The following is a 15,157-nucleotide window of genomic DNA, read 5'->3' on the forward strand; positions in this document are numbered from 1 at the left end:
TTATACTAAAAACTTATTTGTGTTTTATATGTCCTATATTTTTATCTGTTAAATTCTGTGAATTGCCAACTCAAATACCGTGCTTGTTTTTCTATTGACTTTTTAGAAAATTAATTGGGAGAGGGAGTTCATATATTCTGGACATAAGTGGTCAGTTTTATGAGTTCCAAATATTTTGTCCCCATCTGTGGCACATCTTTTTACTAAGTGTATGATGTCTTTTGTCATATAAAGTGTTGGGGTTTTTATATAAATAGAATTTCAGTGTAGTCATACAGACATAAAGGCATTTCTCCTATGTTTTCTTCTTTAAAAAAAGTCTTAAATCTGTCTGGAATTTATAACTACGTGTGGTGTGAGGTAGCAACTTAGTTTTATGTTTTTCCATATGGATAGCCATCTTCCCCAACAGAATATATTAAATTGTCCATCTTTTCCTCAAAGAAAATAATAACCTCCTAAATGGTTTCTTAAACACCAGTTTTTTACTCCCAAATCTACCTTCCAAATGACTACCAAGGTAATATTTCTGAAATCTAAATTTGATCATGTTTATTCCTTCTTTAAAACCTTTCATTTGTGTCCATCATCTACAATAGATGTTTTTAATCTGCCTTCTTTTTAAAGCAGAGGAACTCTTTTTAAAATGAAGTCTTAAAACAAATTATAACAGTTGAAATAAATTAAAAAACAGATTTTAAATTTACATAAATTTATTTTGTAAGTTCAAATTTATAACATTGAGTAGGTCAATCTTCAAACAATAAATATTATAGCTATTTTATGATCATAATTTCTTTCTGTTTATTGCATATTATAAAATTTTTCATGGTAAAAAAAATGCAGTACATCTAGCAAAGGACTTGTATCTAGAATATATGAAGAACTCTCAAAACTCAATAGTAAAAAATAATCCAACTAGAAAATGAGCAAGACACGAGCAGATATTTCACTGAAGAGGATATACAAATGGCAATAAGCACATGAAAAGATGTTCAACATCCTTAGTCATTAAGGAAATACAAGTGAAAACCACAAGGAGATTTCACTGTACACCTCTCAGAATAGCTAAAAGAAGAAATAGTAACAATATCAAATGCTGGCAAGAATGTGGTGAAATTGAATTTCTCATACATTGCACTATTGGACATTTATTCCAGAAAAAGTGTATGTTCACACAAAAACTTGTACGCAAATGTTCATAGCTGCTCTATTTGTAATAACCAAAAACTGGAAACAACTCAGATGTCCACCCACAGGTGAATGAATGGTTAAACAAACTATGGTACATCCATGCCATGTAATACTATTTAGCAGTAAAAAGGAATGAACTATTAAAACAGACTCCTTGGATGGATTATTATTATGCTGAGTGAAAAAAAAGGCTAGTCTCAAAAGGTTACATACTGTATATGCTGTTTATACATTATTGAAATAACAAAATTATAGGGGAGAAAGCTTAATGATTGCCAGGGGTTAGGGATTGGAGGGTGAAGAGATAGGTGTGCCTCTAAAGGGCAGCACAAGAGAGCCTTGTGATGATAGTACAGTTCTATATCTTGATTTTGGTGATCATTAATGAAGTTATACATGTGATAAAATTACACAGAACTACACACACACACACAGAGTACGTGTAAAAGTTGGTCACATCTGAATAACATCTGGGGATTGTGCCAAGGTTAATTTCCTGGTTCTGATATTGTACTATGGTTATGTGAGATGTTACCATTGGGGGAGGCTGGGTGAATGGTGCACAAGACCTTGCTGTACATTTCTTTTGCAGATTCCTGTGAGTCTATAATTATTTCAAAATAAAAAGTTTTTTTTTAATGCAATATAATGAAAAGTAACTTTTTCTCTTTCCCCAAATCCCTAGTCTATGTCTTTAGACATTCTCTCTTTCTGTATAATGGAAGCATACTATGCACTCTGTTCTAATCTACCCTGTATTTATGGAGATTGTTCCATATCAGTATATACACCTCTACTGTATTCTTTTTCATGTCCATATATTATATAGATATGCCACTGTATTTATTATACCATTCCCCTATTGATAAACATTTAGGTTGGTTCCAGACTTTTGCTATTACACACTAGCTCCAGTGAACATTCTTAGTTCTTAGTATATAACATGATGGGGATTCTGGATAACAGCTATAATCTTATTTAAGGTTTTGTATCTATTTTTTCTATATTTTTTTCTTGTCACACATTATCAGGAAAATCCTGATTCATACTAATACATAATTATGAGTTATAAACATTTTTTAACAGCCCACTTTACAATCTCTTCAATTATTAAACTGATCTAGGAGCTTCAATGAGGAAGTGATAGGACATTTAAATTCGATGTTGGATCACTAACGATATATTTCCTAATATGTTATATAATGATTATAAATGTCTAACAAGACGCAAAGCTTACAAGAAGCACTGAAACCATCTTTTTTTTTTTTGAGTGCCATTGGATAAGTGCTTCATATGCACCATCACATTTTCTTTTTTTTTCCAGCTTTATTGAGATATTCTTGACATATAACATATGTTATGTTTAGGGTGTACAATGTGATGATTTGACACATGTGTATGTTGTGAAATGATTACCACAATAAGATTGGTTAACACCTCCATCCCCTCACATGATTATCATTTTTGTGTGTGTGTGGTGAGAACATTTAAGCTTTACTCCCTTAGAACAAAATAGTGGTTACCAGAGGGGAAGGGGTTGGGGAAAGATGAAATGGGTAAAGGGAATCAACTGTATAGTGATGGATGGAAACTAAAACTTTGGTGGTGAGCATACTGTAGGACATATAGAAGTAGAAATGTAATATGCACATGAAACATATAATGATATAAACCAATGTTATCTCAATAAACTTTTTTAATTAAAAAAGATTTAGTCTCTTAACAACCATCAAGTACATAATACAGTACTGTTGATTATAGTCACCATACTGTACTTGAGATACCCAGAAGTTATTCATCTAATAGCTGGATGTTTGTACTCTGACCAGCATCTTCCCATTTCCCCCGCCCCTCAGCCTCTGGCAGCCACTATTCTACTCTCTTTCTATGAGTTCAGCTTTTTTTAAATTCCACACATATAAGGTGAGGACACACAGTGTTTGTCTTTCTCCATCTGATTTATTTCACTCAGCATGATGCCCTCAGGGTCCATCTATGTTGCAAAGAGCAGGATTTTCTTCTTTTTGTGGCTGAATAATATTTCTCTCTGTGTGTGTACCACATTTTCTTTATTCATTCATCCATCAATGGACAATTAGATTGTGAAACCATCTTTAATAGTATATCATAGCATGTTGAGTTCCATATTCATTTGGTACCACACAACCGACTATGATGCTGTGATGAGCACATGAATTGAGTAACTGCCTCTGTCTGGTGTTTCAGAACAAGCTCATGTGCTACAGTGGTATAATTATCTGTACAGTTTTCCGTGAGTGTGCATGTGAACTGGGCAAAAGTCTCGTGCAAAGCCACAACTTTAAATTACACATTTGCAAAAACTTCGAACATATGTACAAATAATAGAGGTATTTTCAAAGACTGCAGAAAAATTAATTAACCTTGCTGCACAAGATAATGTGTAGATTCTAACACTGTATTGTGAAGCAGTTAGACTCCAATAAAGATCTGTTTTTTAAAAAAAAGATTTGCTTTATAGCACATTGGAATGAGCTATTTAAATGCAGTTTTTTAAAAAAACAATATAGGGCTTTTTTGTTTTTGCTGCGTCGGGTCTTAGTTGTGGAATGCGGGATCTTTCGTTGCGGCATGCGGGATCTTCATTGTGGCATGCAGGCTTCTCTCTAGTTGTGGCGTGCAGGTTTTTCTCTCTCTAGTTGTGGCGTGTGGGCTGCAGAGCACATGGGCTCTGTAGTTTGCAGCAGGCAGGCTCTCTGATTGAGGCACGGGGGCTCAGTAGTTGTGGCGTGCGGGCTTAGTTGTCCTGTGGCATGTGGGATCTTAGTTCCCCAACCAGGGATCGAACCCATGTCCCCTGCATTGGAAGGCGGATTCTTTACCACTGGACCACCAGGGAAGTCCCTTAAATGCAGTTTTAAAAATAGTTAAAATAACGTTAAATAGCGGTGATGGTTGCACAACAGTGTGAATGTACTTAATGCCACTGAACTATATGCTTAAAAACTGTTAAAATGGTACATTTTATGTTATATATATTTTACCACAATAGAAATAATTTTTAAAACAAAATCCAAATTACAGTTGCAGAAACTCTGCAGTATTTTTGTGGTTCCCTAAAGTATCCCTAAGGTTCTGAGGAACACAATTTGAAAACCACTGTCCTACAGGATAAACACAAATACCTGAGCATGACATATCTTTCATGCTCTTTATGATCTGTCCCTAACTGTCCTCTGGCCTCATTATTTGTTACTCTCTATCTCATAGCTTGCATTATTTTCCTGTTGAACTCCCTGTAGTTCCTAAATGTATGATGCTCTCTCACAAATATGTGCCTTGACATATGTTACTTCTTTGCCTGGAATAACCTTACATTCTTCTTTCCCACTCTTCCCTCCTCCATCAGCATTGTCCTAGTCATTCTTCACAGTTCAGCTCAAATTTTCAATTCCCACTCCTATGAGAACCCATTTTTACTATACTTACCTTTTCCTTTAACATTATATTTGCAAATAGTTTTTGTTGGTGTGTTTATCTCTCTTTAGATTTTTAACTCCTCGAGAGTAGGGATTGTGACTTATTCATCTTTCTACCTCTAATGCCTAGCACAGTGCCTAGAATATTGAACATATTCACTAAATGATGATAAGGACTCAGATGTGTGGGGTGAGAAAAGAGGGAGAGTCCAGGATGTCACAGGTTTGTTGTTTGTTGGATGACTGTTTAGGTGGTGAGACAATGAAAAGGAACAGTGCTGGAAGTGAAATAGATTTGCACTGAAGGATGAATTCTGTTGTTCAAGTCTGTGTTATGCAATGCCACGTGGGCACAGCCCACTGGAGGTTATTCAGTAGGCAGACAAAATATAGCTTTGGACAATAGGAAAGAGGTCTGGTTTGGAGATGGGAATTTGAGGGAGTCATTAATATAGGTGTTTATTGGAACTCTAGGCAAGGATGACATAGCCCAGGAAGAGTATATATAGTAAGCAAAGAGCCTAAGACAGTCCCAAGAGAATACCAACTTCAATGGGTGGGTATTGGAAAAACTACCCCATTAAGTAGACTGGGAATGATTGAGAATGGGGGACACAGTAGTCACATGGCTCTGGAGGGGCGACGTGAGAGTTCAAGCTTTCTTTAAATATGTTTTCTACCAACCCCGTCTTTTCAGCCTCAAGTCTCTCCTCTTTCCAAGGTACCTGGTGCCTCTAAGTGAGCAAATTTGCTCATTTCCATAGAGCATAGAGGTTAAGATCATGGATTTGGGAGCCAGACTGCCTCCATCTGAATCCTGACTCTGCCCCTTATTAGCTATGTGACCTTAGGCAAGTTACCTAATCTTTTTGTGCCTCAGCTCTCATATCTGTCAACACAGATAATCATACTTGATGCACACTTTATAGGACTATTGTGAGGATTAAGTAAGGTAATAAGCATAAAGTTCCTAGAACAGTATCTGGCTCATAGTAAACACTATATAAACTTAGCTGTTATTATCACTGTCGTGGTCATTATTGTCCCTCTGCAGGCACTTTAGATTGAGGCTCCTCCATCTTGCTGAGTCAGTTATTGCTTCTCTACCTGTGCTCTAAAAACACATTGAAACCTCTTGTCTACGGATATTTCCTCTCCTGTGCTCTGTGATCTTATGGGTTATTACTTTTTAAATTCCTTTTAGTGGTATCTTAGGGGGGAAAGAAATGCTGGTGGTCAGTCTCCTGTGTTTGAACAGAATTTCCTCTAATGCTCTCTGTGTTCTTTTTGTATATAATTTTATTTGTTACATTGGTTCCTATGAAGCTGTATCAATTTTTTATTGGAATAATATGTGCCTAGATAATTACAATTTTATTTTTTGAAAGCCTTTCATACTTTTCCCCCTTTAGACTTTCTGTACCAGAAACTTAACTATTTTTTTTCCTGAATTTTAGAGATACGTTTTCTTACCATCTAGCATACTGATGTCTGACCATGCACCTCAGTCCCCTACAACCAGATTCTCATCATTTTACTTACATAATCAGTTCTTCCATGTGTGTCAACTTGAAGGCCAACTTCAAGATACTGCCATTTCCTTCTTCACTTGCAGTATCTTTCTGGTGAAGAAATTGTCATCAGAGTAGATAAGGAATTTAATGGGTGCTCTGCTTTCACTGTCAGGTAACTTAGCAAATATCCAGATAATCTAAGTTCCTCTATCCTATTAATAATAACTTACATGTAGGTAGCACTTTATAGATCACATTTGATTTTTATCATAGCCTCATGAGGTAAAGGTATGTATTACACCTGTTTTATGGATAAAGGAAAGTTTTAGTGGCTTGTCCAAGGTCACACACATTGATAAGTGGGAGAGGCAGAGTTTGAACTAAGATTCTATCTCCCAATCAAGTTCCTTTCCACTCTATCCCCTCTTAGTAGTTACTCCTGTAAGTCTTGTGATCTTGTGCAGTAATAGATCATTCCCCTTGTAGCTAGGCAGACCATATCTATACTATCATATTACTTCTGTTTTTCACCCTAATCTTCTTGGCTGTGCTACCTGCCTTAGGCTCATACATATTTTCTTCACATATAGAGCAGGGTTTCTCAGCTGTGGCACTATTGACATTTTGTGTCAAACAATATTGGGGGGCAGGGACTGTCCAGAGCATTGTAGGGTGTTTAGTGGTACCCTTGCCCTCTACCCACTAGATGCCAGTAGTACTCCCCCTGACCTCACAGGTTGTGACAACCAAAATGTCTCCAGATATTGCCAAATGTCCTGCAAGAAGCAAAATTGTCCCCAGTTGAGAGCTGCTGCATATAGAGCTGCTTCGTTTCTCTTCTGCCTCGTTTTTCTCTCCTGTTACCAATATACCCTTTTATTCTAGTTGTGAAACCAATTGTAACATGCCTCCATGATACTTGTGAAGTTCTAGCCCCTTTTTAAAGTTAAAATCTCTACTTTATTATTTATTTGTTGCCCTAGTGAACAAATACCCAAAGCTGTTAAGTAGTATTCTTGATCTTCTCCTCACTTGGTCTGTTCTCAATCTTTTAGAGAGAAGAGGAACTTCTGGTCTTATAATTTTATCTGGGCATTTTCTCCATAGCCATCCTTGATTAAAACTTTTAAGTCTCTGCAGTCATGTTCTTCCCAGTCTTTATAATATATAATCTCCAACCATGTCAAGAATTTTCTCTTAGCAACAGGAAATCAAATGCTGTTTTGTGATGATTTCTTTCCAAAGAGACATTCATTTCCCTTGCTCCTATCTATTCCAAAACTCCAACTCTCATTTGAAGAAAAAAAAAATCAGCCTTTTTATCCTTAAGTCTGTGCTTCTTGCTTAGATCACAGTAGCCATAATTTCTTCTCAGGGTTCATCTGGACTTTTATTGTTGTTCCTGTGGAGCTATAGATGGACATTTTGCTCAGCAGGTTTGAAAAACCTCAGCAGTCTCTCCTTCACATCCTAGATGGGATATGGGCCAATAAGATGGCACAATGTTCTGTTTGGCTAAAAAGGGGAAAGAAGAGAAAGGAGTGAACTAATATGAGGATTAGTACAGGCATTGGTGAGGTTTGATCAATCTCAGCAGGATCTCCTTCACATCCTGGATGGGATAAGTAGCCCTGAAAAGTGGTACCCCTTCCAACTGGCAATAAAGGGAAAAGAAAGAGATAGTTGCTTGAGGGAATTGTTTTTGTTTTAGGTTGGGGAGATTTGAGCATGTGTATAGACTGAAAAGAAGGAATTCGTGAAGGAAAAATAAATTGAATATCTAAGAGGGAGGGGGAAGATCGAGGGATCCAGGGTCCCTGGGAAAATGGAGGGAATAGAAACACTGGCAGAGGCTGAAGGGAAAATAAAGGTAGTTATTTCCTCCTCTGAAACAAGGAGAAGGACAAAGGAATCAGTAACAGCAAAGAAAAGACTGTGAAGTGAGGAGAGGGAAGGTTAGGGAGCCCTTGTGAATAGTTGATCACCATAATGTATCTGTTGAAATCATCTACTAATAGAGTGAAGGTAGATTTCCAGTCTTGGAAATGATGAGTGTTTAGAATAGCTGCTGTGGTGAAGGAAGAATGAAGAAGAGAAGATTGTCTATTGACCAAGGGTTCAGCCAAGGTCAGATAGCGTGTTTTATAATGGATGGATCCAGTCCATTTCGTTATGTGACTTTCAGAAACTTACACACGCGCGCACACACACACATGCTCACACACACAGTTGGTTTAACCTAGGCCTGGGAATTGACACGGTGGGAATGGCAGAAGGTCATGGGGCAGAAGGCCATGGGTCTAGTGAGCGCTTGGGAAAACATAACTGAAATGATTGACTGCAGGGAATAGGTAGTTTAAGGCCCAGGAAGGATGATCTACTGGGAGTATTAGAAAGTGTCATAGGGACTTCCCTGGCAGTCCAATGGTTAAGACTCCGCTCTTCCACTTCAGGGAGTACGGGTTCGATCCCTGGTCGGGAAATTCAGATCCCACATGCTACACGGTGCAGCTGAAAAAAGAAAAAAGAGAGAAGGCATCAGTATATTTGTAGCCACAATAAGGGTGAAGAACAGGATCCATGAAAGAAATGGAAGAATAGTTGTAGGATGCAGAGAGGAATTTTGGAGTTCAGGATCTTGTAGATAAAATTGTTTCAGGTTATAAGGGAGTCCAAAGTATGGCTGAATAAGTAAAGTAGTACAGCACTAACAATAATGATGCCATTTGTATATCATTTAACTTTGTTTTGTGTAAGGTATCTTATTAACTCCCCACCACGACCTAACGAGGTGGGTAGATTTGCCTCATTTTATAGAGGAACTTACCCAAAATCGCATAGCTAATCAGTGACAGAGCCAGGATTAGAACCTAGGTCTATCTGACACCATTGCCCATGCACTTAGCCATTATACTACATAGACTTTCCGTAGTAAACATAACCATGGGAGGGTCAGGGGCTTTCAAGGGACCCCAGAGATTATTACAATGTTTAAAAAGTAAACCTTGGAATTTAAGAAGTGGAAAAGAACCTTTACTCTATTTGAAGCAATAAGAGGAAAGGTATTTCATTGTGGTATAATAGACAGAGCATAGGATTTGACTGCAATCCTGAGATGGAATCTCAGGCCTACCACTTACCCGCTAGTGGTACCACTTGACCTTAGACAAGTCATTTAACCTTTGAGCTAGTTCTGTCATCAATAAACTGAAAATGATATTTAAAATAATGATAATAAAAATAGCTTTTAATGTAATTTCACAGCATTAATTTAAGCATTAAGTGTGATAATTAAGTGTGATAATTAAAAGTGTGATAATATATATAACCACTTGTAAATAACTATACAAGTGGTTATTGTCGTGGTGATCGTTATCTGTCTCTCTGCTTTGTTTCCATGGGAAAGGGCAAGAAGTGCCAACAGACTCAATTGTGCATTCACCTTTGTCCTTTGAACTTTGCTTAACTGGAAGACCAACTGTTTGAAAGAGGAAGAGATGGAAAGAAAATAAAATATCAGAGTGGATATCACCAACTTCTACCAGCATCATGTTTATTCCCATTTCTACCTATACCACCTAGGAAAAATATGGCCTGTTTCCCGAAGAGCATAAGAATATCTGATAAGAACACTAAAGATTTTTTTTTTTTTTTTTTTTTTTTTTTTTGCGATACGCGGGCCTCTCACTGCTGTGGCCTCTCCCGTTGTGGAGCACAGGCTCCGGACGCGCAGGCTCAGCGGCCATGGCTCACGGGCCCAGCCGCTGCCGCGGCATGTGGGATCTTCCCGGACCGGGACACGAACCCATGTCCCCTGCATCGGCAGGCGGACTCCCAACCACTGCGCCACCAGGGAAGCCCCTAAAGATTTTTAAATACTGTTGTTTTTCATTTCTATGAAGCTTTCTGTTTGAAAAAAAAAAGAGGCACTCTCAGAAAAGTGAACAAGATTAAGAGGTTTCTTTAAGATTGCTGACTTAATATTTCTATAGGGTCTTTATTTCTTATCTCTTTCTCAGGATAGGCATATGTTAGATGTTACCTAGGTAACATGGGTATATGTTACCAAGCAATTTAAATTTTGTTTCCTGCTATTAGGTATTAATATTAACCGAGGCCTCCTATGCTTGGGAAATGTAATCAGTGCTCTTGGAGATGACAAAAAGGGTGGCTTTGTGCCCTACAGAGATTCCAAGTTGACTCGACTGCTTCAAGGTAAGCCCAAAGTGCCTCTAAAAATAAGAGAGTAACTCAGAATGATAGTGCTGAGAAAGGAAAGATAGAACAGGTAGAAAGCCAGATTTTTGGACTATTACATACAGAGCTGTCTAGTTGATAAACAGGAGAGAGACCTGTTGGCAAGCAGGCTTCTAAGGTAATGGAAAAATGTCTTCATATATGGCTTTGAGAGGCAAAATATCTGTATGTAGCGTGTCAACTGTACTTAGTACTTTGTACCTGAAAATGAACTTAGTTACTGCCTTTATTACTGCTGATAAGAAGAATTCCCTAAGGAGTTAAGATCTACCTAGAGGGGGCATCCAAAGAAATTTTAATCCTAATAGTGACTCCTAATTTGGCCCAGTAAGTTTTTTTTTGTTTTAACCTGATTAACTGCTGAAGTCACAGTCTCTCTTAAGAACGAGGACACATGCAATAGGATTCTAAACTATATCATTTTATACAACAAAAATCTTAATGTTTTTATATTGACACAATAGGAAACTTGTAGATACTTAAGAATTTTTTTCTTACAGCTCTGAGATTGAAGTCACCAACCAAAACGGACAGTTTTGCTTGCATCCTACTTGTTTGATTTCATTTCCTTCCCTTGTTCTTTTTCAGATTCTCTAGGAGGTAATAGCCACACTCTTATGATAGCCTGTGTGAGTCCTGCTGACTCCAATCTAGAGGAAACATTAAATACTCTTCGCTATGCTGACAGAGCAAGAAAAATCAAGAACAAACCTGTTGTTAATATTGATCCCCAGAGGGCTGAACTTAATCATCTGAAGCAACAGGTAGAAGGAACTTGACATTTGATGGGAAAAATTACAAGTGTGTGAGTGGAATGGTAGAGCTCCTATTTCTCAGCTTCTCCTCTACCAGAATTTTAGAGATGTTGGTTAAGCATTATGTTAGTTTGGGGAAATCTTAAAGTAACTCCTATTAACAGGTTTTTGGTCATATTTAAGATTAGGGAGTGGCACTGGAGATTTCACTGATAAAGAAGTGAGCAGTAAGAGATGAGGCAAGAGAGGTAGGCAGGAGTCAGATCCCAAAGGTCCTTATATAACTTGTTAAAGGATTTGGAATTCAACCTGAAAGCTGTAGGGGGCCACTGAAAGATTTAAGTAAGAGGGTAACATGTTGAAATGAGATTACTCTAGCAAGTATATAGAAAGTGGATTAGAGGTGGGCATGACTAGAAGTAAGAAAATAAATTAGGGTATTATAATAACTCAGGTGAGAACTATGGCCTGAACTAAAGACAGTAGCGATAGAGATGAAGAAAGGGGGACAAATTAGAAACAAAAAACAAGGAGGTAGAATGTATAGAGCTTACATATGTGGTGACACATGTGACGTGGAAGGGTAGGTAGGGAGAATCAAAGTTGATTCCCAGGTTTCTTGCTTGGACAACTGAATAAATGGTAGTAATAATCATTGAGTCGGGGAATATAGGAAGAAAAACAGGGTCAGGTAGGGAAATGGAAATGATGAAATTCAGTTTTGGGCATTTTGAATTTGAAGGGCTTGTGGGACATCTAAGAGTTGTTCAAACATGGCTGGGTATGTGGGTTTAATGTAGAGAGGTCTGAACTGAAGATACAGATTTGAGAGTCATCAGCATTTAGATGGTATCTGAAGTTATGGAGTGGATGAGATCAAAGAGTGCCCGGCACGTTAAAGGCACTTCCTCAATATTTGCTGAATGAGCAAATGGACAAGAAGAGAGAAGAAGCCTAGCAGAACTCAGGGGTAACAGCAGCATTTAAGGAAGGGGGAAAGGAGTAGAAGACAAGAGAGATGAAGAAGGAGCAAACAGGCAGGAAGAAAATCAGTGGTTCATGGAAGACAAGAGAAGAAAGTTTCAAGGAGGGCTACTGAAAGTATAAATTTATAAAGTGTAAAGTAAGATAAGGGTTGAAAAGTGTCCATTGATTTTTTTTTTTAATCAACAAAGAGTGAGAAGAGGGTCAGGGGAATGATAGGAGCAGATTGCTATGGGATGGACAGTGAATGCTAGATAAGGAAGTGGAGGAAGTTGTTAGGCTCTTCTTTCAAGAAGGCAAGATGAAAGAAGACAATAGCTGGTAGTCAAGGGTCAAGGGATGTAAATCTGCTTGTTTTTAAAATATGGAAGAGACTTGAACATGTGAAAGAACCAGTTGGGAGAGACTAAAACTGAGAATAGGGATGAGTTGATAAGGGGTCATCTCTTAGTTGAGATCCTGAGCACAAATAAAGAGGGCTTTGCTTTAGACAGTAGAAGGGATACTTACCCCCAAGACTAGAAGAAAAGAGGTTAGGATAGGAAGAATACAGTGACACTAATTTAGAGGAAGAAGAAGGGAAATTGAGCAATTTTCAGCCTGACGATCTTTATCTTCTCAGTGAAGTAGGAGGCAAGGTCATCTTCTGAGAGCAAGCAAGCAGATGATGATAGGGTAGAGGGACTGAGGTAACCACAGAAGGCTTAAAATCACGGAAATTGAAGAAGTAGCTGACTAGGAACATGAATTTGTGGTAGTATCAGTATGACTGTGCAGCAGCTCAGTATCTCTGGCAGAGGAGCTAAGAGGGCAGGTGGTTGGGTTGACCCCTTGGAGAGGGTCAGGTTTTCTTTGTGTAGCACTCTTCCCAATGGGAATCTAGTGTTTCCCAGCTGTCTAGTGTTCACTCCGTCTCTGGCCTTCCTCCTCAGTGATAATAATTACCATTCATTCAATCTGTTGTCTTCCTTCCCCTTATCCTCCTTTATTTCCTTCCCTCTTAGGGTTCACTATAGAAAATATAAATAATTTACCTGTTCACAGAATCATCTCAATTGTAAAATACCTTACTCAGTCCTGCTCCTCTGTTTTCTTTCATGTGTATTCCTATTGCCAAAAATGCTCTTTTTCCTGGTCATTTATTTGTTCATCCATTCCAACAATAAATATTTATTGAACACTGTTATGTGCCAGGTACTGTGCTGGGATACATTGTTAAGCAAAGCAGACACAGTTTCTGCGTTCATGGAATTTATTGCCTAGTGGGGGAGACAAACATTAAACACACAGTCATACCAACATATCATTATAAACTGGGATAGTGTGCTATAGGGCACTGTGAAAGTATGGAACAGGATCTTCTGTTAAATATCTAATCTGAGAAGGCTTCCCTGAAGTAGTTATATTTGAGCTGAGATCTGAGGGACTGAGCAGGAATCATCTATGCAGAAAAGAAAGAAGGGAATTCCAGGAAGAAGAAATAGCATGTGTAGCAAAGTATGATGGGAAACAGCATTGACACTGCAGCCAGGCTGCCTGGGTTCAAATCCTGGCTCTATACCTCACTAGCTATTTACCCGGGGCAAGTTCTCTGTGCCTCAGTTTCCCTATCTGTAAAATGGAAATAATAATAGTACCTGCTTCATAGGGTTTTTGTGAGGGTTAACTGAATTAATACATGTAAAGCATTTAGAACAGTGCCAGGCATATAGCATGTCTGCAAAGATCTTGAGTTAGGAATACAGTGCATTTGAAGAACTCAGAATGCCAGTGTGGCTAGAGTGGAGAGAGCAAGGAAAGGGTGTTCCAGTCTGAGACTAGAGAAGAAGCAGAGGCCTGATCAAGGCCTCATGTACTACGTTAAAAACGATTTTAAGCAAGGTGGCAACATTGATCATTTCCACTTTTAAAAAATGGTATGGCTGCTGTGTGGAAATGGATTATAGTGGAGCAAAAGTAGACTCATAGAGACCACTTAAGAAGTTACTGCAGTAGTCCAGAGAGAGAAATGGTGGCTTAGAAAGTGATAGAAAGAAGTGACCAGTGGATTAGATAAGGGGGTGAGGGTATGACACCCAGCTTTCTGGCATGTGAAACTGCATATTCACTGACCTAGAGTATACTGGAGAAGGACCAGGTTTGGGATAGCAGAAAACTAGGCAGAAATATTAAGTAGATATTTGAATATAAAGGTTCTAAATTCAGAAAAACTAAGGGGATCTAATAATAGTAATACTCAGCTCCCTGGGCTGATTTGAGGATTAAACAGGATATTATGTCTAAACCATCTTGCGTAGTGTCTGGCTCCAGGGGCTAGACTCAGGCCTCAAAGAAGCTCCCTTCCTTTCAGATTTCCTGTCTCACCTTGACATTCATATATGATTATGGTTCAAAAAAAAACCCTTTTATATTCATTATTTAATTTTATCATCATAATAAGCCAGTGAACACAGCAGATATCTTTATTCCCATTTTAAGACACTGGGGTCTAAGAAATGAATATAGGTGGTTCAGGGCAGGCTGATGGAGGAACCAGGTCTCCTGATATCCTGCCCTTGACTTTTCCCACTGTCTCTCCAAGATGGAGCAGTAGTGGCTTATCAAGGAACAGAGAAAGCTCTTCTCCCTGCAGTGGTATAGTAACTCTGATAAGCCTTACTTGCAGGTTGCAAGGGAGAGATAGCTGGATTGGAGGGAACAGCGCCCCCCTACCAGCAATTCCTTCACTGATGGCCAGCAAATCCCCCCTAAGCTTTCTGCCTGAAGGCTCCTTTTCATAAAATGGAGATAAAATACCAGTTTCTCCCTATCAAACATCCTTGTTCCCTGTAAATGCTTTAGAAATCTATGTGGACCAAGTGAAATCACATGTGTTGTCATGCTTTGGAAATAATGATGTGATAATAAATGTAAAATACTAGTGATATTGCATTAAAAAAAGGGTTCTAAATTCAGAAAGATCTGTGTTTGAGATAAATTTGGGAGTCACCAGTTT

At 38.3% G+C, this 15,157-nt stretch overlaps 1 protein-coding gene across 1 annotated transcript in view; it reads left to right on the top strand.

Annotated features, from left to right (window-relative positions):
• KIF4A (kinesin family member 4A) overlaps positions 1 to 15,157 on the top strand; it is a 127,637-nt gene that overhangs the window by 41,790 nt on the left and 70,690 nt on the right. The window contains exons 7-8 of the mRNA XM_065900334.1: positions 10,265 to 10,381; positions 11,012 to 11,187. Coding sequence (XP_065756406.1) covers positions 10,265 to 10,381; positions 11,012 to 11,187 — 293 coding nt within the window. The remainder of the gene's footprint in view (positions 1 to 10,264; positions 10,382 to 11,011; positions 11,188 to 15,157) is intronic.

This window comes from Phocoena phocoena, chromosome X, assembly GCF_963924675.1.
Source record: "Phocoena phocoena chromosome X, mPhoPho1.1, whole genome shotgun sequence".
Classification (NCBI taxonomy): Eukaryota; Metazoa; Chordata; class Mammalia; order Artiodactyla; family Phocoenidae; genus Phocoena; species Phocoena phocoena.